Source organism: Psammomys obesus, unplaced genomic scaffold, assembly GCF_907164565.1.
Source record: "Psammomys obesus unplaced genomic scaffold, mPsaObe1.curated_primary_1811, whole genome shotgun sequence".
NCBI classification, from domain to species: domain Eukaryota; kingdom Metazoa; phylum Chordata; class Mammalia; order Rodentia; family Muridae; genus Psammomys; species Psammomys obesus.
In genome coordinates, this window is record NW_026596079.1 from 34,621,782 (window position 1) to 34,645,017 (window position 23,236).

The window sequence follows — 23,236 nt, forward strand, 5'->3', positions numbered from 1 at the left end:
GTACATGAGGATCATGGTAGGGAGGTGCACGGTGGCACACAGGCCTTGTATTTTGCCATTGAAAAGGCAAACTTAGAGGTGGAGAAGCCCACTCCTAGATGTGCAGTATGAAGTAGAACCAAGAATGGAGTCTAGGATTGTCTCTGATCCTGCTGCATGTTTGCCTAACTGCATAAGTAATTTGTAGGAAATAGTAACAAAGGAATCACACCATTGACTAAGCTTTGGAAATGGTGAGTGGGACAGCTAATTCTTCATTTTTCCTTGTTCTTATTTAGTTCTTTGATTTTTTACAGCCTATTTTGATCACATTCAAACCAAAGCACACTCCTTTAAGACTCACGAGGTGCTAGGGTTCTACCAATGCAGAGCCAGGTCTGGGTTTTCCCTGGGTGTTAGGAATCTAAGCTCAAGTCATGATTGAGCAATAGGCATTTCACCTACTAAGCCATCTTCCCAGTTCCCAATAAATTATTTAAAAAATAATAGCAGTGTGCTTTATTAATTTACTTTTATGAAAATATTTGTTTTCTTACAATATATTTTAATGATAATTTTCTTCTCTCTCAACACAATCTGTTAAACATGTTATACAGAAAGATGATGATATAAAGGCATCACAATAGACACAATTTATCTTGTGGCAGCCCCCACTCAACATCTCTTTCATCTTTCACTGAGCTAGCAGAGATAATGATAATCAGTTTGTTTCTTTTTACATCACTTAATAGAAAGTAGTTTACAATAAACCAAAAATATTTATTTTATATATTGTTTATATAAAAGTAGACATGATTTTTGCATATACCAGAGGAAAAAATAGCCATAACCTATATAAAGTAGTCTTAAGGACGATGTTTTGTAAAAATAAAAATGCTTTCACTGACCATTCCCTCCCCTCCATATGTGTGTGGTGTTTACAGACATTTCTTCCTCTCTTTATCTTTATCTCTCCGTGTCTTTTCCATTACAGCCTTCTGGTTTTATTTCTTTCCTTCTTCTCCTGCTAACATGTATAGATATGGAGGTTTATAAAGAAATGGTCCCAAAGTCTTCAACAATCAGCAACAGGATACCGGTCTTGTTTGAAAACTGTGACTCATCCTGGAATATTCTTTCTTTGTGTTGTTCCTTAAAAAATGAACAAAATGATTGCTCACAATTATAAATCAGAGTATTAGGAAAACAAACCATTTTCACAAATGTGTTTCAAATCCCATTAAGTATTTCTTATTTTCTAGTGGTAGATATCATTTTGTGGCAACACTGTGCTAGAAGGAATTCTGGGTTCTCAAGTCTGTCTGCCAGTAACAAGCTTTGTAAACTAGGACAGTTTACATAACACATTCTGAAATGAGAGTTGGCTCATACTCTCATGAATCTATCTGTAAAACCATCACAATAGAAGAATGAAATCTTTTATAATTCCCCTTAAAGATATTGCTTTTCATTGTGACTTGATTGTTCTTTAGTTGCTTCAGTGTTCAATTTCTCTTTGTAACTCTCATATCTACATAGTAAATAGTTAAGGGCCATGTATGCATAAAAAGTGGGACATGAGCTCTTAATAAACCGATGTCTAAGTTGGAAATACTTTATGATCTAAAGTGTACTATTTATAACTAATAATATGGTTACATTAAGACACACAAAGAGGATCCTGTTTCAGTATGTATTCTAAAATGGTAGAATTTTAATATCAAACATGTTTGTGCCTCAGCAGATATATCTGTCCTCATCTGTTGTTTCAGCTCTCAGCATCATGTTAGACAGAGTAGACTGTTCTGTTTTCTTAATTTCTTCATCTGTCCTCATCTGTTGTATCAGCATTATGTTAGACAGAGTAGACTGATCTGTTTTCTTCCTTTAGTGGGGGTGGGGAGATGAAAGGTGTACATGTAGATGAGTCCAGAGACAGATAGGTACATCAAATAAGAACGATCTGGAGCTTGAACATCAATGGCTTGAGCTTGACTTTGGATAAGAAGTGGAGTTATTAAAGAATTTAAAATGCTTAGGGCCTGGAGAGATGGCTCAGCAGTTAGGCTAGCCTGATGCTCTTCAGGAGGACATACATTATGTTGCCATATTGTTTGTCTAACAACTGACTATATCTCCAACTTCAGGGAATGTCACAATCTGCAGGCACCTGTGCACGTGACATTACCCAACACCAACCCATCACCCACCCATCCCCTAAAAATAAATCTTTAAAAAATTAAAATACTTTAAGTTGGCACTCAAAATTGTACATAATCATATTATGTGATATATTAATATATGTATAAATTAATGTTTATCTCAGTGTGAGCATATTTATCTCCTCCGCCATCTATCATGTTGAGGTAAAAAACAAAACAAAAAAAACTAAAGTCTTTTGTGTTCTGTTGCTTTTAAATGTCAACTTACCACAACCTAGAATTATCTGGGAAAGGAGTATCAATTGAAAAATTATTTATATCTGGCTCACCTATGGACATGTCTGTGAAAGACTGTCACAGTTGTTAGTTAATTTGGGAAGACTCAGCTCTTAATGGGTAGAACCATTCCCCGTATCAGGCAGAAGACATCTAGATGAGAGAAGACAGCAGGGGTGCATTCATTTCTCTCTGTTCTTGGCTGTGGATCTCATGAGACTTTCTGCTTGAATCTCTCCTTAACTTTCTCACAGGATGGAGAGTGACCTAGAATTGTAAGCCAAATAAGCCCCTTCCTCATCTTACTTTTGTTAGAGTGTTTTATGACAGCAACAAAAATGAAAATTGAATTCTTTCTACTTACTGTTTTGAATTATAATTACATGATCATCGCTTAAAGCAGTTAAGTCATATGAAAAATGTTTGGCCTTGAAAGGTCAAAGTGGTCCTCCTACCAGCTGTAGTCAACAATATTAGTTTTCTCATGGTAATGGACAGCATGATGGCTAAGCTATCAATAATTTGATAGATTGTATCAAGGTTTGTTGTAGTTATTTGCTCGTTTCCCTACATAGTGCCACCACATCCAGCACCCCAGCCTTCTGATTGCTGGTATTATAAGCATTTGCCACCATGTGTAGCATCATCAGAGTTCATAGTAGCAATTTCCTTCAAGTATCTTCCCGTCTATACTTGCCCTGTGAGTGCTGGGAACTGAACATGGGTCCACTCAAAGAGCACTCTCTTACCTCAGCATCATTCCTTTTAAAAGGCTCCTATCACCTTGTACTCTATGCCTCTTTGAAAAACAAAGCATTTAATTAGATATGTTTTTTTATTTTTTATTAATTACACTTTATTCATTTTGTATCCCCCCATAAGCCCCTCCCTCCTCCCCTCCCGATCCCACCCTCCCTCCCCTTTCTGCATGCATGCCACTCCCCAAGTCCGCTGATAGGGGAGGTTCTCCTCTTCTTTCTGATCTTAGTCTATCAGTTCTCATCAAAAGTGGCTGCATTGTCCTCTACTGTGGCCTGATAAGGCTGCTCCCCCCTCAGGGGGAAGTGATCAACGAGCAGGCCAATCAGATTATGTCAGAGGCAGTCCCTCTTCCCATTACTATGTAACCCACTTGGACACTGAACTGCCATGGGCTACACCTGTGCAGGGGTTCCAGGTCATCTCCACGAATAGTCCTTGGTTGGAGTATGAGTCTCTGGGAAGTTCCCTGTGTTCAAATTATCTTGTTCTGTTGCTCTCCTTGTGGAGTTCCCGTCCCCTCCAGCTCTTACTATTTCCCACTTCTTACATAGAATTCCATTCACTCTGCCCATCAGTTGGCCATCAGGCTCAGCATCTGCTTTGACAGTCTATACTGCAGAGGCTTTCAGAGGCCCTCTGTGGCAGGTTTCAAGGTTGTTTCCTGTTTTCTTCTGGCTTTCAGAGGCCCTCTGTAGCAGGTTCCGAGGTTGTTTCCTATTTTCTTTTTCTTCTGATGTCCATCCTCTTTGCCTTTCAGGATGGGGATTGAACATTTTAGTTAGGGTCCTCTCTTTTGCTTAGTTTGTTTAGATGTACAGATTTTAGTGGGTTTATTAGATATGTTTTAATGTTTTTTTTTTTTAATTTGAGTGTTTTGTTATTTTTTTTTCTGACAGGGTTTCTCTATGCAGCCCTGGCTGTCTTGGAACTCACTTTGTCGACCAGGCTAGGCTCAAAGTCAGAGATCTGCCTGCCTTTGCCTCCCAAACGCTGGGAATAAAGGTGTGCACCACTGCACCCAGCCCCATATTTTACTTTTTAGGGCATTTGTGGAACTTCTCCCTTGTTACTAAAGTTCTCAGAAAGATAATCACAAATTGTCATTCTAAGGATTCTGCTGGTCAACCAGAAGTTTGGCTTCTACTGCATAGCATGGTTAGGGGGTCTATCTGCTATTACCATTGAGCTCGATTGTTATACATTGCAAAGCCATTTTTAAACAGAGACAGTTAAAGACAGAAGATGATAGAACTAGAACTAATGTTATATTGGTTTCACCCAAACATGCCATTTTAAAATTGGATTATCTCCCTTTTTTAACCCAGCTCTTTCATGCACATGTCAATGAAACAGCAAGCAAGGGGATAAGAGACATACTACAGCAGGATGACATATCACCTGTTGATTGCTCATTAGAGATCATTTTCCCATGTAGAGATCACTAAGTCCCTGTGTGTTTGCATTATTTGTCCATGCATAGAGCCAGATGGTAAATGTCAGACTCATCCTAAGACCCTCAGCTAAGATGCTTTTACATGGTGTTTACAAACAAAACTGTTCTCTAAGTCAGGACTCAGCCAACTGTGACTGAGGGCAAAATCTGCCTGCCATCTTGTGTGTCAGTTCTAGGGATAACTTTTAGAATTTTAAATGACCAGAGAAAAACAATCAAATGGACATTAAGATGGCAGATGGGAGATAGCTTTAACTTGTGTTTAAGTGTTCATAAATAAAGTTTTTATTGGAAAACAGCTGTGCTTTTTGATTGATGTATTATGACTACTTTTGTAGTCTAATAGAATTGAATAGCTTCAACGAGACATTATGGTCTATATTCTAAATCATTTCCTCTCAAGCCCTGTACTCCTGCTCTAAGCCTGTCTGCAGTAGGAAGGAGTTGAGAGATTCCTCTTGTTTGCCTTGGGCAGAGGTTGCATGGGGGGGTAAGATGTACACTGGCATACCCTGGGATTTTCTTTCAGTTAGGCAGAGAAAAGTTGCCTTTTCCAACATTCCAATGGGGTAAATCCCAATGGGGACTTGGGTCTGACGTTTATTACACTGTTCTGGTTTCACCTTAATATGACAGGGTGACAAGTTGCCAAACTAGGAAAAGCACAAGGAGTAACAAAGACTAGGACCTGCTGCTGGCAAGAATGGAAAATCTGATATGAAATATTAATTTGTTTTATAATTTAAAATTCTTTTGTCAATTTTACTTTGAGGTTGTGGCTGTCTCCTATCTTCCTTAAGTGGAAACACAAATCCCTTTAAAATATACGACTGCATCGCTTCTTGGTCTTTTGGCTAAAATCAAGTGTAGTAAATCATATTACTGCATTCCCAAAAGAAACATTCTTTTTCATTGCATTTGTTTGCAGTACAATTTCAAATATGCAACATTTGAAAAATGAGGAAGAAGCCAATATCTTTATTTAACTAGTTTAATATCAGTCTCAATGTTTCCTTTTTTGTGTGTATATGGAAAAGATACACTATTTAAAATATTATAGAGAAAGTAGTAGCATATAATTCACAAATTTAACAAATTTGGAAGACTTAAGTTAAAAATGATTCTGTGAAGAAAGTTGTTTTGACAGCATATGTATTGCTACAAGTAAAGATAAAGTATCCTACATGGGAGTGCATGCCTTTAACTATACGCGAGAGGCAGAGGTAGGGTGAAGACAAGTGCTACATCAACCTTGGCTACATAAGACACTGTGTTAAAAAAAAGTACCATAACATGTGATATAAGATAGAATTTTAGCCAGGTGGTGGTGCACATCTTTAATCTCAGCACTCAGGGAGGCAGAGGCAGGCAGATCTCGGTGAGTCAGGTCTACAAAGTGAGTCTAGAACAGCCAAGGCTATACACAGAAACCATGTCTAAAAAAAAAAAAAAGAATTCTATACCTATGTGTAAAGTAACATTTCTAGATGGCGTTCATTCATCTGAACTGACTATATTTCTCAGGTGAAAGTCTTTACGTAAGCCAGGACTTCGCTGCATAATAGATAACTTAGGTGTTTCCCTCCTATCTAGTGAAGAACATAGGAATAGAAAGATTTTTCCTCACCTCAAAATTACTTTGAGATCTCAGTATCCTAACTCCTGGTACCTAATGCTCATAGTAGATGACTTTCTACCTAGAGGTGTGTGGGGGGGGGGTGGGGGTGTGTGTGGGTGTGTGTAAAGCAAATTACTGAAGCAAGAGTAAAACGAATGTTTCTCCCAGTGTTCTTTAAATGCGCTCTTTATTTGAGTAGTGTTACATATTCATGTAAATGTTTATTACATTAATCATTAGCTATCTAGTAATGAAAGTTAGTTTCCCACATGTAATATTTTAGAGTTTTTAATCTTTCTTCCATTGTCTTGTCCCAGTTGGTAAGTTTATCTTCTCTCTCTGTCTCTCTGTCTCTGTCTCTCTCACCCTCTCTTCTTTCCTCCCTTCCTCCCTTCCTGTGTCTGAGATACAGTCTTCCTAAGAAGCCCAGGCTGGTCTTGAACTCATGGCAGTCATGTTTGAGCCTTTTCAGTACTAGGATGACAAGCATGTTCTCTTAGTAAACTTTAGTATTCACGAAATCCCACATTCTTGGATCACTCTTTGCCCAGAAGATACTGTGCAGAGTTTATTGCACTCTTTAAGTTTCAGAATCATCTTGACAGAAAAATGAAAGGAAGACTGACATTACTTTTATTTTGGGTCATTAAATCAAAGAGAAACAATCTTACAAAGTTGTCCAGAGTCCCGTAAGAGTGATTAAAACATCTGTCCTCTGGCGTGCTGACTGCAGTACTGCCTACGAGTCTGATTTCTCACCACAGCCATAGTTCTACCTTTGACCGTCATTGTTCTATTTCTGTACTCAAGCTAATTGGATCACATCTGTACTAATTGTGCTCACTAGTAAAGACAATTTTGACTTTAACCCATTCTCCTGGGTTCCCCTCACCCACACCAGCACTTCAGCAGAGATGTCTATTAACTTAGTAATGCTGCTTTTCTGCATTGTCATGCAAGAAGTTTAGCTATAGGTATGAAAACCTGATCACTACCCTTTATTTTCTTTAGTCTGAAATACACTGAAACGCCTGATGAGCTGTGTGCTGTTAAACTCTATAGAAATGTGATTTTTGGCTTCTAGGTTGTAGTTTTTATTAATTCACATTGTGATGAAATTATCGTACTAACATATTACAAATATATAATTTTGGTAACTTAGAAATTTTATTGAGGAATACTTATAAGCTGTTGCCAGTTTGAAGAAGGAGTATTACACAGTAGCATTTGAAGTTATTAGAGATGTCTTAAAAATATGCACTTTTTAAAATTAATTACACTTTATTCATTTTTTATCCCCCGATAAGCTCCTCCCTCCTCCCCTCCCAGTCCCACCTTCCCCCCCCATTTCTGCATGCATGCCCCTCCCCAAGTCCACTGATAGGGGAGGTCCTCCTCTCCTTCTTTCTGATCTTAGTCTATCAGTTCTCATTAGAAGTGGCTGCACTGTCAGGGTTCTAGGTTATCTCCATGGATAGTCCTTGGTTGGAGTATGAGTCTCTGGGAAGTTCCCTGTGTTCAAATTTTCTTGTTCTGTTGCTCTCCTTGTGGAGTTCCTGTCCTCTCCAGCTCTTACTATTTCCCACTTACATAAAATTCCATTCACTCTGCCCGTCAGTTGGCCATCAGGCTCAGCATCTGCTTTGACAGTCTGCAGGGCAGAGGCTTTAGAGGCCCTCTGTGGCAGGTTCCTAGGTTGTTTCTGACGCTTCAATTTACGTTGAAGTCAGTGATTCCTAAGTGAAAAATTCCTGTAAATATGATTTTGCTGTTGTTGGAATAATTTGCCTTCTTAATTTCTATTCAGTTTTGCCCCAAAATTTACAGAGAAAACTCTTGGGATTTCCAGGGGCATGAGTGTTCCTTGGTGGAGCATGACATGGACTAGATGCCTTCTTTTTAAATTATCATTTATTACAATTTATTCAATTTGTATCCTGGCTGTGTTCCCCTCCCTCATCTCCTCCTAATCCACCCTCCTCCCTCTTCTCCCCCTAGGTCCCACCCCTAGTTCACTGATAGGGGCCATCCTCCTCCTCTTTTATCTGGCCCTAGTTTATCAGGTCTCATCAGGAGCTTTTACATTGTCTTCCTCTAGGGCCTGGGAAGGCTGCACTCCCCAATGGGAGGTGATCAGAGAGCCTGTCACAGAGTTCATGGCAGAGACAGCCCCTGCTGCCCTTAACTAGGGACCCCACTTGGATACTTAGTTTATGGACTACATCTGAGCCAGGATTTTAGGTCCTCTCCATGCATGGTCCTTTTCTGGGGTGTCAGTCTCTGCAGGGCTCCCAGGGCTCATTTTGTTTTGTTGTTTGTTTGTTTTGGCTCTGTTTGGATCAAGATGCTTTCTTTTTTTTTTAATTTTTCTTTTTCTTTTTAGTTACAATTTGTTAACTCTGTGTCCCAGCTGTATCCCGCTCCCTCATTCCCTCCTCCTCCCCAACTCCCTCCCTGGTCTCCTCCTTGCCCCTTTCCAAGTCCACTGATAGGGGAGGACCTCCTCCCCTTTCATTTGACCCAGGTATCTTCAGGGCTGGCTGGAAAGTCCTCCTTTATGGCCTAACAGGACTGCTCCTCCCCTGGGGGAGAGGGGAGGTCAAAGAGCCTGCCCTTGAGATCCTGTTAGAAATAGTCCTTGTTCCCCTTACTTTGGAAAACTACTAGGTTACTGAGCTACCACGGGCCACATCCGAGCAGAAGTTCTAGGTTATATCCATAGATGGTCCTTGGTTGAGTGTCAGTCTCAGAAAAGACCCTGTGCCCGGATATATTTGGTACTTGTAGAGCTCCTATCCTTTCCATATCATACTAACTCCCCTTCTTTCATATGATTCCCTGCACTCTGCCAAGGTTTGGTTATGAGTCTTAGTGTCTGCTTTGAAACACTGCTAGGTAGAGTCTTTCAGATGCCTTTTGCGATAGACTCCTGTCATACATTCAATGCACATCCCATTTGTCTTTCTAAATGAGGATTAATCACCTTCGCCTGTGTCCACTTTCTTGATTATCTTCTTTAGGTGTGTAGATTTCATTATGCTTATCATATCTTAAAGTGGTAGTGTCTCTGTACTCTGAAATGAGGTGCTGTGAAGTAAATAGCCAGTAGCATTGAAGTACAGTAGAAAGCTGTGTCATCCTCACACACAGAGGAGACATGAAGATCTTGCTACGAGGACAACCTGGAAAAAAAGAAAGAGGGAAAAGGTACCAAAGGGAGGATAGGCAATGAGGTTTGGTGGTCTCTTGGTCTTGATCAGCATCAAGAAATAAGAGAGAATTCTTTTTTTCAGATTTTTTAAAATTTTTATCTTTTTTAATATTAGTTACAGTTTGTTAACTTTGTATCCCTGCTGTATCCCACTCCCTCTTTCCCTCCCAATGCCACCCTCATCTCCTCCCTGCCCCTTTCCAAGTCCACTGATAAGGGAGACCTCTTCCCCTTCCATCTGATACTGGTTTATCAGGTGTCTTCAGGATTGGCTGCAAAGTCCTCCTCTGTGGCCTAGCAGGGCTGCTCCTCCCTGGGGGAGGAGGGAGGAAGTCAAAGAGCCTGCCATTGAGTTCATGTCAGAAACAGTCCCTGTTCCCCTATTTAGGGTACCCACTTGGATACTGAGCTACCAAGGGCTACATCTGAGCAGAGGCTCTAGGTTGCATCCATACATGGTCCTTGTTTGAAGAAACAGTCTCATAAAAGACCCCTTTCTTTTTTTTTTTTTTTTTAACTTTTTAAAGGTCCAGACTCGACAGCCATGGCAAAAGGCAGGCTGCTGCAGCAAACAGTGCCAGCAAGCAAGCCTCAAGAAAAGACCCCTTTCTCAATGTCTATCTGTGGTCCTTATAGTGCTCAGTTTCCTCTGTCCTCTCTTTTTTTTTTTTTTTGAATTTTATCTTTTTCTTATCAGTTACATTTTATTAACTCTGTACCCCAGCCGTGTCCCGATCCCTCATTCCCTCCCAGTCCCTCCCTCCCTCCCTCCTCTCCACCGTGCCCCTTGCCAAGTCCACTGATAGGGGGGACCTCCTCCCCATTCATCTGATCCTGTTTTATCAGGTATCTTCAGGACTGGCTGCAAAGCTCTCCTCTGTGGCCTAACAGGACTGCTCCTCCCTTGGGGGGTGGGGAGGCCAAAGAGCCAGTCATTGAGTTCCTGTTAGAAATAGTCCTTGTTCCCCTCACTATGGGAAACCAATTGGTTACTGAGCTACCACAGGCTACATCTGAGCAGAGGTTCTAGGTTACATTCATACATGGTCCTTGGTTGCATGTCAGTCTCAGAAAAGACCCTGTGCCCAGATATATTTGATCCTTGTGGAGCTCCTATCCTTTCCTCATCAGACTAACTCCCCTTCTTTCTTATGATTCCCTGTACTCTGCCAAAGGTTTGGTCATGGGTCTTGCTTTGAAAACACTGCTAATTAGAGTCTTTCAAATGCGCTCAGTAGACTCCGGTCATATGTTCAATGCACATCCCATCTGTCTTTCTAAATGAGGATTGATCATCTTACCCCATGTCCGCTCTCTTGATTATCTTTTTTGGTGTACAGATTTCATTATGTTTATCACATCTTATAGGTCTATATAAGTGAGTATATACCGTGTTTGTCTTTCTCCTTCTGGGATATTTCACTCAGAATGATCTTTTCTAGATCACACCATTTGCCTGCAAATTTCCTGATTTCCTCCTTTTTGATTGCTGAGTAGTATTCCATTGTGTAAAAATACCACAATTTCTGCACCCCTTCCTCAACTGAGGGGCATCTGGGTTGTTTCCAGGTTCTGGCTATTACAGATAAAGCTGCTATAAACATGGTTGAGCAAATATCCCTTTTGTGTACTTGAACAAACTTTGGGTATATACCTAGCAGTGGTATAGCTGGGTCTTGAGGAAGCACTATTCCTAATTGTCTGAGAAAGCGCCAGATAGATTTTCAGAGTGGTTGTATCAGTTTACATTCCCACCAGCAGTGGAGGAGTGTTCCCCTTTCTCCATATCCTCTCCAGCATGTGTTGTCCCTTGAGTTTTTCATCTTGGCCATTCTGATGGGTGTAAGGTGATATCTCAGGGTCGTTTTGATTTGCATTTCCCTGATGGCTAATGAGGATGAACATTTCTTTAAGTGTTTCTCTGCCATTCGATATTCCTCTGTCAAGAATTTTCTGTTTAGCTCTGTTCCCCATTTTTTAAGTGGATTACTTGGTTTGCTGCTTTTCAGCTTCTTTAGTTCTTTATATATACTCGATATTAGTCCTCTGTCAGATAAAGGGTTAGTGAAGATTCTTTCCCAATCTGTAGGCAGTCGTTTTGTTTTGAGGACAGTGTCCTTTGCTTTACAGAAGCTTTTCAGTTTCATGAGGTCCCATTTATTGATTGTTGCTCTTAGAACCTGTGCTGTTGGTGTTCTGTTCAGGAAGTTGTCTCCTGTGCCAATGAGTTCAAGGGTCTTCCCCACTGTTTCTTCTAACAGATTTAGAGTATCTGGTTTTATGTTGAGGTCTTTGATCCACTTGTGCAGGGTGATAAGTATAGATCTATTTTCATTTTTCTGCATGTGCACATCCAGTTGGACCAGCACCGTTTGTTGAAGATGCTGTCTTTTTTCCATTGAATGGTTTTGGCTTCTTTGTCAAAAATCGAGTATTCATAGGTGTGTGGGTTTATTTCTGGGTCTTCTATGCGGTTCCATTGATCCTCCTTTCTGTTTTTATGCCAATACCATGCAGTTTTTATTACTATTGCTCTGTAGTACAACTTGAGATCGGGGATGGAGATACCTCTAGATGCTCTGTCCTCTCTTAAGAGACTGTAATTTATAGAATTTTATTTTCACAGTTAGGTTTAACAAGACTTGATATTTCTTTGTATTTAAGATTTTTATCTTTAAGTTTGCGATTGATCGTGATGAGACATTCTGGGGTGGGTGTGTCTCCATTAGACTGAGAAGAGACACAACATCTCTGTGCACTTAGTGCCCCAAGATGACTGAGGACTAAAGGAAGAGAGGGCTCACTGTGTGAGTCTTTTTTTCATTCTGTTTTTCTTTTCTTTTTTTTCCATTTCCTTCTTCCCTAATCAGTATGTTCTTTGATTGCCCCTCTTAGAATGCTGAGGGTCATAACGGTTTTCCACTAAACTTGCCTTTCAGGAAGGTTAACTTTCTAAATTGTACACACATACACTTTCTATAGCTTTCTAGTATTAAGTAATCATATTATTGCTTGATTGCTTGCCAAAGTGCCTATCCTTATAGCAGGATGGATATCTTAAAAAGGTTACTCATCCAGGTAAAAATCCTACCCTTTCTGGATTTCTAGACAGAATGAGGAAATAAACTAGGCACTTTCACGATCAGTTTGCTCTTGTGTTCAGGTATCTATGAACACCCGACACTAACCCGCGTCTAGTCTCTAATCTTGAACCCAATTTTATTCTTGATTATTTTCTTACTTAAACATTTAAAAGCTACATTGAATGTGGATAACTTATACTCTGAAACCATAACTTCTGAGCACAAGGCAGCCTCCCCACCTCTGACAAGTTCCCCACACACAGCATTCTTCACTGGGCCTTTCATAGCCCATGGGTATTTTCTCTGTTGCTTCCACAACCTTGCATTGTCAGGGCTCGACTTTTCTATGTCCCTTTAAAAGATGCTTAGCTCAGCCAGCTCAACATCCACAATATGTTTTACCTTGATATTCACCTTCTCAGTTCCAATTGTTTTCAGGACTGTTTATTTCTGTATGATTTAGTTCTCTACAGCTAGTGAAGGTGGCCCGTTTTGTTGTGTTGTATTTCATATCAGATATATATACAATGTACATGCTAGCAATCGTGTGCTTAGCATTCAGATAGTATAGAAATGGAGCTTTTACATATTATTTATGATTGTTTACTTGGCAAGTGCTAAACTTCTACGCCATGCTCAGCACTGTGCTAAAATAATGAAGAATTCATAAATCGAAATGAGTAAGAATTTAATGGGAGAACAGAAATGTGCCCTGGGTCTCTGCTTGTATGGTAGCAAGCATATACCTCTACTGTCTATTCTTTTACCTTTCAGTACTGTATTGGTGACACGTGGCTGTGGCCCGTTGCTTTGGTATTGGCATCACTGGGATAGGGGGATGAGCACTAAGGAAGCATGCTTTTGGGGTCTGGCAGCCTCCTCAGCACATACTAGGTTCTTAGGGAATGCTTGGTATGAACTAGACTACAGTATAATTTGAAAAATGTTACTTTAGAGCCTGTATGGTGTGGTGTTGGGAGGACAGGAGAGGGGGTTGCCCAGCATGCTTTTCTCATTCTTGGCTAGATTAAGCCCTTGTGGCCAAACGACAGCCCTGTCAGGCTGCGTTTGGCCACAGTTTCACTTGGACAGTAATTTTACTTAAACCAACATTGGCAGTCCTCACTTGCTGGATTGCATTTTTGAGGAGGCACTGTAATTAAGAAGCATGTAAGTTGGCTAAAGTAAGTTCTTACATTTTTGAACACGGATTTAAAACACATACTTTTGGAGCAAAGGCCTATGCTTAGTAAATCTTGATATTCCTATTATACAGTATAAAGTTTTCAAAGGTTAAACCAACTACTGTAGGTTCCCATTGGTATTTAAATGGTGTTTAACCCATTAAATTTATGTGTTACAAAGTGATTTCCTGAAATACACACAAGAAACAGTAAAGACAGGGCCCCTTCAGGGGATAAACCTGGTTTGCTTTTAGGGGAGAAAGAAATTTTCTGTGTGTCCCTTAAAGCTTTTTGTAATGTTTTAAAATTTTATTTAGTATGATTTTTGTATGTGAAAAAAAGAATTAATGAAACTTAGTAAAATGAGGGTAACAAGCTTATGTAGTTCTGGAGAAATGGCTTCCAGCTGAGTCTAGGACTGTGAGACCCCCAAAGGTATCATTTTTCTACTCAGAAGCATTGGCTCTGGGAGACATGGCCAAATGGTGCTTAGGAACTGAGGCTCCTGAGAAGGTTTTCAGATGCTGAAGCACATCAAGGTGGAATTTCTGGGAAAAGCGGATTGTGCATTGCTAGTTTAGAAGACCTTTGGTTCAGAGCTGGGGGATAAGTCTATGATGTAAACTGTGAGTCCATAAAATCACGGAAGGCCAGCAGAACCCTAGGCACAATCATAGCTTTTAAAGAATGTTTTTGTACAACAGCTTTGGAAATCAATCTGGAACTTTCTCAGACAATTAGGAATAATACTACCTCAAGATCCAGCTATACCTCTCCTGGGCATACCCAAAAGATGCCCCACCATTCAACAAGGACATTTGCCCAACCATGTTCATAGCAGCTTTATTTGTAATGGCCAGAATCTGGAAACAACCTAGATGTCCCTCAGCAGAGGAACAGATACAGAAATTGTGGTACATTTACACAACAGTACTCAGCAATTAAAAACAAGGAAATCATGAAATTTGTAGGCAAATGGATGGAACTAGAAGAGATCATCTTGAGTGAGGTAACCCAGAAACAGAAAGACAGACATGGTATACATTCACTACTAAGTGGATATTAGCCATATAATACAGGATAGCCATCTACAGACCTAAAGAAGCTAGGCACTAAGGAGGGCCCTAAGGAGGATGCTTAAATCTCATTCAAAACAGTAAACAGAATAGACACCAGAAGCAGTGGAAGAGAGAAAACAGGATAGCAGCCTATAGAGGATCCTCTGGAAAGATTCACCCAACAGGGTATTGAAGCAGATGCTGAGACTTTCACCCAAACTTTGGGCAGAGCATAGGGAGTCTTATGGAGGAAGAAAGGGGTGGGATTAGAGGAACATGGAGGGGACAGGAGCCCCACAAGGAGACCAACAAAGCTAAAGGATCTGAGCCCAGGGTGTCCTGCAGAAACTGATGCACCAATGGAGGACCACATGTGGAGAGGACCTAGACCTCCTGCTCAGATGTGGCCAATTGGCAGCTCAGTCTCCATGTAGATCTCTGAGTGAGGGGATCAGGGGCTGCCTCTATCATGAACTCTGTTGAATGTTCTTTGATCACTCACTCCTGATGCTGCAGCCTTGCCAGACCACAGAGGAAAGGTATCCAGGCAGTCCTGATGAGACTTAACAAGCTGTGGGCAGATGGCAATAGTAGAGAACTCCCCTTTCAGTGGACTAGGGGAAGGGGATGAGAGGAAGGAGGGAAGGTGGGCCTGGGGAAGTTGGGAGAAGAGGCTTCAATTGGTATATATAATAAATAAATTGTGAAGAAAAATTTAAAAAGAATACCTTCTTGCATAGATGATATTTTAAAGTCTCTTTCTCTCTTTATCATGGAATATAAATTGTTACTCACTGAATATTAGACAACAAAGGACCTGGCAAGAAATGATGAAACAAGGGTGTAGTTAGTTTGAAGGTTAAAGCAGGTTTGGTAATATTAAAGCTCTGGTTTTGTGGTCCCAAATCTGGAAAGGTTTGAGACATGATCTACAATGTTATGTTTTTTCCTGTTGAAATCAAAAGATTTATTTCATAGTGTTAATAGAGAGGCTTAAAAAAAACCTAAGTAGTTTGTTAAACTGTATATTTTAAATAATTGTTTGTTATTTTCATCATAGATGTAAATTGCAGTTATAAAAGTTTTTTTTTATTTAAGAGGACGTAGCACTTCTTAACATTTCATAATGCTACCATCCTTCCTTCAAATTAAAGTCTATGCATTCTACACACACAGATTGCACACCTTTGTATGTGTCTTTGTTGTATCATGTTACATTTAACTTGTCACCTGCTTTTTTTCCACTTCACAATAGGCCTTTAACATGTACTCTAAATCGCTACTTATAATTCCCAGTGTGCTTTTTAATGGTTATAGTATTCTACTATCAGTGTTTCAAATGTATCAAATTTGAGAGTGCATAATTAAGCTTTTCTCCAGGAGGATTTATGCCTGAAATAGTCCTAAGGGACTGTACAGAGAATGGTAGGCATTTGAAAAATTCTGCATCTGTGAAGCAAGGAATGAAATGAGGAAAGGGGAGCTTTAAGTAACAATAAAGATAAGTAAAAGAACTTGTAAAAGTAATTCCAAATGCTTGTTGCTGTATATTTTTGGCCAAAAGACTTAACAGCATAGAGCATATTTAAAAGCAAAATCAGACCTTGTAGATAATGACTGATTAACAAAGTGTGGAGTTCTCACTTTTAAAACTATACACACACACACACACACACACACACACACACACACACATATATATGTCTGTATACATATATGTATACAGACATATATATATATATATCATTACCCTGTTCTGTTCTGTTTTATACTTTGGAATTCTTATCCTGACTTGGAAAATAATTCCAGAACAGAGAAAGCTGCTTGTCTATTAAAAAAATATAGCAAGAAACCCAGCAATTTGTGGACCTACTGGCCATGTAGTTTGACCATGATTGAGAGGCTCCTGACCAGCTATAAGCTTTTGTTTCTTAAAGTGTAGGTTACAGCATTTAAGACTACAAATGAACCTTTTATGGGATAACAAGCTTTACTGCTACACCCACAATTTTCTTCCCCCAGCAAAGAGGCAATGCTGTAATTTTAATGGTGGGCCCACAGATACTTGGCTTCTAGTTCCTCCTTTGCTGGTGTTTAGTTTGGTCCTTCATTATCGTTTCATACACAAAAGACCTGTATAGAGTCAAAATGGAAAGAAAGGTAGCAAGTTGACATTTTTCTGCTTATGGCTTAGAAATTACCATTATGTACTCTATTTTGCTTAAGTTTTTAGCCTTTTGCTACTTTCTGGAATTATTTTCTCAATGTTTCAAATTTTAAGTACAAAGTAACTTTTTATGTCAGTTATATTTTCTACTTCAATTATCTCTCATTTTGTAAGAAATATGTGACTTCAGGGGTCTCTCCAGAGACTCATACTCCAACCAAGTACCATGCAGGGAGATAACCTAGAACCCCTGCACAGATGTAGCCCATGGCAGTTCAGTGTCCAAGTGGGTTTCCTAGTAATGGGAACAGGGACTGTCTCTGACATGAACTGATTGGCCTGTTCTTTGATCACCTCCCCCTGAGGGGGGAGCAGCCTTACCAGGCCACAGAGAAAGACAATGCAGCCACTCCTGATGAGACCTAACAGACTAGGGTCAGAAGGAAGAAAAAGAAACCCTACCTTACCAATGGACTTGGGGAGGGGCATGTGTGGAGAAGAGGGAGGAAGGGAGGGATTGGGATGGGAGGAGGGAGGGAACTAGAGGGGGGATACAAAGTGAAAAAAGTGTAATTAAAAATAAAATTAAATTAAAATTAAAAAAAAAGAAATATGTGACTTAAGTCTTTTCAGAGTTTTTATGGCAATGAATATAGTCCTGGGAAAGGATGGATGTGGTGGGTGTTGAATTTGCCTATCACTTTGGATATTGATGGTCACTACCAGTTAAATCTGTTACAAGTAACAATTGACTACGTCTGTTGAAACCCTGGTTTTCAATTAATCAGCCTGCTGCCTCCCCTGCTCTCCTCTCCAGGAAGCATATTCATTGCAACCCGTTCCTGCCATGAACATCTGGCCCAGATATCCCTGGCTTTTCCAGAGAATCTGATCCAGACCTCAATCTGTTAATTACTTTCTTTAAGCACCTTGTTGGAACATTGTGCCTTTTGGTGGAAAGGTACATGCTTCTGATTATCTGTTGTTTCTATCTGGTGATTCATGTTCTGTGTCAGTAGGTTTATATGTTACTGCAAACGTTTATGGTAATCTTAAAAGGTCCATGGCATCTTTTTATATGTGAAGATGTCAAGGTCTAGAATGGTGAATTGCTGAATCCAAAGATGTAGAGCTGGTGAGACAAATCCAGTATTCCAAACCTCCTCTGCTGGGGCTTCAAGCACTGTTTCACAACCTGTTACTAGCATCCTAGTTTTTCAATTATTAAGAAAAGAGATTGGGTTTAGGGAAAGCCTAAAGAACCCAAGCAACCATTACTCCTTGTGTGACTTACTGTCTCTTAGTGCCTAGGCTCCTTCCTCATTTAGATGTTGCCAGTTGTACCCGGACTGTAAAGAGTAAATGTATATAAAGGCCTTTGTGTAGTGAGGTTTCTACAAAATGATCCAATCTCCCTTTCTCCTACTCATGTCACATCTCTCTCTGAATAAAAAAAAGAAGATAGCACTGACTAGTGCTTTAGGTAACATACCAGGCATTTAGATAAACTTTGATATTTGAAATTGTAAGTCTTTGACTATCTGAAGACAGAAGATACAAACTGGAGTTCCCATTCTGTTTCTCTTTGTGGGACTTAAAAGGGTAGAACAGATTTCACTCTTGGAAGTGGTGTGATTTGTAGTAGGAAGGTATTCTTCATAATCATTTGCTTTAATCTCATTTGAACTAAACATTTCTGGAGTCTTCTGTGCCTCAGGCCCTTTGCTGGCCCTCTAACTTATTAATGTGACAAGCTGTGGGAAGGGTTAGGGGTGAATTAGAATGCTGTAAGTAAATAAAGGCATGAGCATGTATCTCTGTCCATAGTATTTTGCTTAAGGTAACCAATTCATTTATGTAATCGTGATCTGTAAAATATACAAACATCCTTTAACTATTTTTTCTCTTTAAAATTGTTTGTAGGATGCAGAATAGAAAACTGTGATTCTTGCTTTAGCAAAGACTTTTGTACCAAGTGCAAAGTAGGCTTTTATTTGCATAGAGGCCGCTGCTTTGATGAATGTCCAGATGGTTTTGCACCATTAGATGAGAGCATGGAATGTGTAGGTGAGTAGTTCTTAATTCAACTCTCAAATTCCAAATTTTCATGCCTGTTTGTGCAGATGTTCATCTTAGATGTAGCCAACCTAAAAAGTAAGTGGGTCCTGTTGTTCATCAGAACTGAATGGATTTGTTTGTTTGTTGTTTGTTTGTTTGGTATTCTAAGTATTTTAGGCATCCTGATGATGGGTAGCTTTGTTTCAAATTTTGCTAGTTATGTATTTGCCAAGTTAGGCTACTTATGGGCTGATAAAGTTTATCATTGGTACTAGATCCATTTCTTATTATCTTAATAAATTACTAGCACAGTTCAAGAACAGCATTTTACTTAGTAGGAAAACAAGACTTCCACACAGTATCATGTGAGCCGTCCTATCGCCTTAGCTGTGTGAATAAATGAACTTTGGAGATTCTTGCTAAGCTATCTGTGTAAAAAGAAAATAAGTTAAAAGAATATTTTGTGCCCAAATATTTTTTTTGGTGATTGACTGCATGTTATAAGTTTTATAAAACAAACCAGGCATGGAGGTGCACACCTGCAATCCCAGCACTTGGGGAGGCAGAGGCAGGTGGATCTCTGTGAGTTTGAGGCCAGCCTGGTCTACAAAGTGAGTCTAGGACAGCCTACACACAAAAAAACCCTGTTTCAAGAAAATAAAAAAATTATTAAAATAGATTAGCTGTAGATTAGCTGTTATCTGAATTTTAAATCTATAGGATGCATTTAAACATACATAGTGTGAAAAATCTAATCACACACTATAGAAACTTCATATGAACTTTATGTGCTTTGATGTTTATAAAATACTGTGAGCCACTGATTAACAGATAAATTGGCTGAATTTGACAATACATCGATTTATTTGTAACTGTAATTTCACACCTATGTCCCTCAAATTTTACTAGATTCACTATACATCTCATTTTGTATACAATAGAGCTATGAATCATCAATTATACAACCCATTCCCCTAAAAGGAAAGATTCTAAAGTAGAACTTGACAATTTTGTTTATAAATTTTTGTGGAGGAGAATTCACTTAAAAGTGATGCTTGGAAAGAAATTGTTTTACTTATATTTATGTGTGAGTTAGTACATGCAGATTAATTAATTAATTAAATTTTTTATTAATGCAATTAAAACTGTGAAAACCACTGAAGGCATATATTCTGAGTGCTGCTTTAGCTTTTGATAAGGAAGAATCACACCCTCTATACATTATAAATGGAACTGTACAGAGTATTCCATGACAGAATTCTGTTCTTTGCCCTTTATTACAATTTAAATGGGCTTGAAAAAATTATAGAATTGGCTCTTATGCCTACTGAGATGGAAAACGCTGTGGGCCAAGTGTGGACATGAGACTAAGTCAGCGAGGAGGGTCAGCTCTGCATGGCCTTACTGTCTTCTTCCAATCTCTACCAATGCTCAATAATCTAACAAAAAGGGATACTAAATGCTGTCCATGTCTAGAAATAACAGGTACCTTCTTTGCAGCAGATGTCTGTTACTTTCAGCTTGTATTAAACAGCACAGATACATAAGCATACTTATTGAAAGACCATATAGAATATGCAAATCAGAAATACACATGTATATATGCAGGCGTACACACACACACACACACACACACACACAACTCCTTGCCCGCCTCCCAGTGCTTGTAAAATAAAACAAACGCAGTTATGGATTTGGAGTAGGCATATGAAATTAGCCTGTCAGAAGCTCGCTTCCATCGTGGCATGCAAAGGGCCTCCTCTGTTGTAGGTTTTGCCTGTTTAGAGATCATCTTCTAGAGACGACACAGTGTTGCATTTAGGCCTGACCAGCAGTATCCCTTCAAAAACATGACAAATGGAAAGCAACAGCTCCTTAATTACTTACAAGGCATTTGTTTGTCTTAGCTGTCAGTGTCCTATGATTTAAACAACTGCAGTTCCAGAAAGATGAGTACAGATCTTGTAGGCTACTTAACCTGCTTTTTGTTATTTGTGGGTAATGAATAAGCATATTTGTATAAGTTTTATATGAAATGAAAAGTGGACACCCAACTGATGTCTGTTTGTATTTTTTAAATCTTTATCAGAAGGATGTGAAGTTGGTCATTGGAGTGAATGGGGAACATGTAGCAGAAACAACCGCACATGTGGATTTAAATGGGGTCTGGAAACCAGAACACGACAGATTATTAAAAAGCCAGCAAAAGACACAATCCCATGTCCAACCATTGCAGAGTCCAGGAGATGCAAGATGGCTATGAGGCACTGTCCAGGAGGTGAGTCTAGTCACGCTCATATGCTATGTGCTTTCTGGATGTTCCCCCTCCTCTCTTCTTCCCAATAAATACTATTTATTCATGATGGAAACCTGACACTAACATTTGAAAGGAGATAAAATTCTACTTTTTCAGAAACAAATGCTTCAGCTGTGATGCATACACAGTAAATGTTTCATTTTCTCTCAGAATATTTTTTTAAATAACTTGAAGGAATATCAATGTGCTTTCTAAAATGAGATTTCTAAGAGTGTGGGTTGTTTTGAGTGTTTGTCTCTTTTCAAATGTTCCATAAAAGAAGGTTCTTGTGAAAGCAGGCCTTTGCAGACAGATGTTATTCAGAAGGAAGGAGCCAACTTTCAGTTGAGAAGAGTTTATATTAGAAAGGTTTATGGAATCTGTAAAGTTGTCTGCATTGTTACTAGTTGAAGATGACAACTTAAAATAAACTCACCCAAATACTGGGAGGAAAAATCCCTGTCTTAATGTTACCACAATTAGCCCCTTCTTTTTGTTTTGATAATAATTTGTAGAAAACAGCTACTGGTATGTGTGTTAACTCTTTGTAATAATTGTACTCATTTGCTGTCGTTATTCTATAATAGCCAGATTAGGTTCATTTGGAAATTAGGAGATGAGTACTTAGCAAGGTGTTGGAGAACACAGAAGTAGCACATCAAAATACAATTCTTGTGTGTATGTGTTTGTGTGTTGTGTATACATGTATGTAGGAGCATGTGTGTGCATGTGGTGGCCAGACACCAACATTAGGCTTTTCCCTTTATTGTTTCCAACCTTTTAAATCATGGTCTCTTACTTACATGGAACTCACTATTTTGACTGCTTGGTCAGCAAAGCCCTACAACCCTCTGTTTCTGTACACCCTCCCCCGGGCTGGAGTTACTGGAATATCTGACTTCTATACTGATGTATGATGCATGAACTTAGGTCTTCTTAAAAGTGCAGCAAGTACATGAGCCATCTTACCAGCTTATCCGTATGGGATCTCCATAATGTTATTGTGCTCTTTAAAGCAGTAATCATGTGTTGACACTTACTGAATCACTGGCGAAAGCTGTGTTGCCAAAGACGAAACCAAGATTTTTTTTTTTTAAGTGCACAAATAAAAAAGCAAAGCAAAAAGAAAGTTGTATTTGGAAGAGAACCTTTAAAATACTTCTTCCTCCTAATCTGCTGTTGGGGACGTAACTTTTCAACTTTTTAACTCCAGCCCAGAAAGAGAATACATAGCTGCTTAACATGGGTTTATGTCTGCATTCTGCTGCCTCTGAGAGCGGGCCTAGGATCCATGGAGAAAGATGAAACTCTGAAGACTGGAAGACTCCAGCCGGCCTCTGAGGACTATTAGATCCAGATTCAGAAGCTCCTTGGAGGAGGCAGCTTTTCCTCTTGAATTAGTCTTGCTTTTCCTTACTGGGCCTTTGAAACAAAGTTTTTTTTTCTTCTTCTTTTGGTCTGCTTTTCACTAACAAGGATGGTTTTGTTCACTTAAAGTGGCTATTTTTAAGTCAAAATATAAGAAAATATTTTCTTACAAAACTAATAAGCCAATCTTGGATAGCTGAGAGCATTTAACCTGCAACCTTTTGCCTAAAAGCAAACCCTATGTATTCAGGTATTGAAAGAAAGACTTTCTTTGTGGTATATTGTTTATATAACTGGCCCCTCCCCCACTTCTTTTCAAGCGTCATGGGCCTGCAATTGTGGCTTACATTAATAGCAAGAATTAAACTGAAAATATTCTCGTAACAAACATGCTTATGTGTAACAAGAGCCCAAACACTCCTCTACCCCTTGCAGGGTTTTATTTTGTCTTGGCCTCAGTCATGACTGAGAATTTTCTAGAGAACTGATAGGCTGTTAACCATAAAGTGTATTACATTTGTATTAGTGCTTCCAACAGTTGCCATCTTAATGAAATATGAT

General features: G+C 39.3%; 1 protein-coding gene across 1 annotated transcript in view; it reads left to right on the plus strand.

Annotated features, from left to right (window-relative positions):
- Positions 1-23,236, plus strand: part of Rspo2 (R-spondin 2) — a 161,219-nt gene that overhangs the window by 80,188 nt on the left and 57,795 nt on the right. The window contains exons 4-5 of the mRNA XM_055626619.1: positions 18,877-19,020; positions 21,101-21,289. Coding sequence (XP_055482594.1) covers positions 18,877-19,020; positions 21,101-21,289 — 333 coding nt within the window. The remainder of the gene's footprint in view (positions 1-18,876; positions 19,021-21,100; positions 21,290-23,236) is intronic.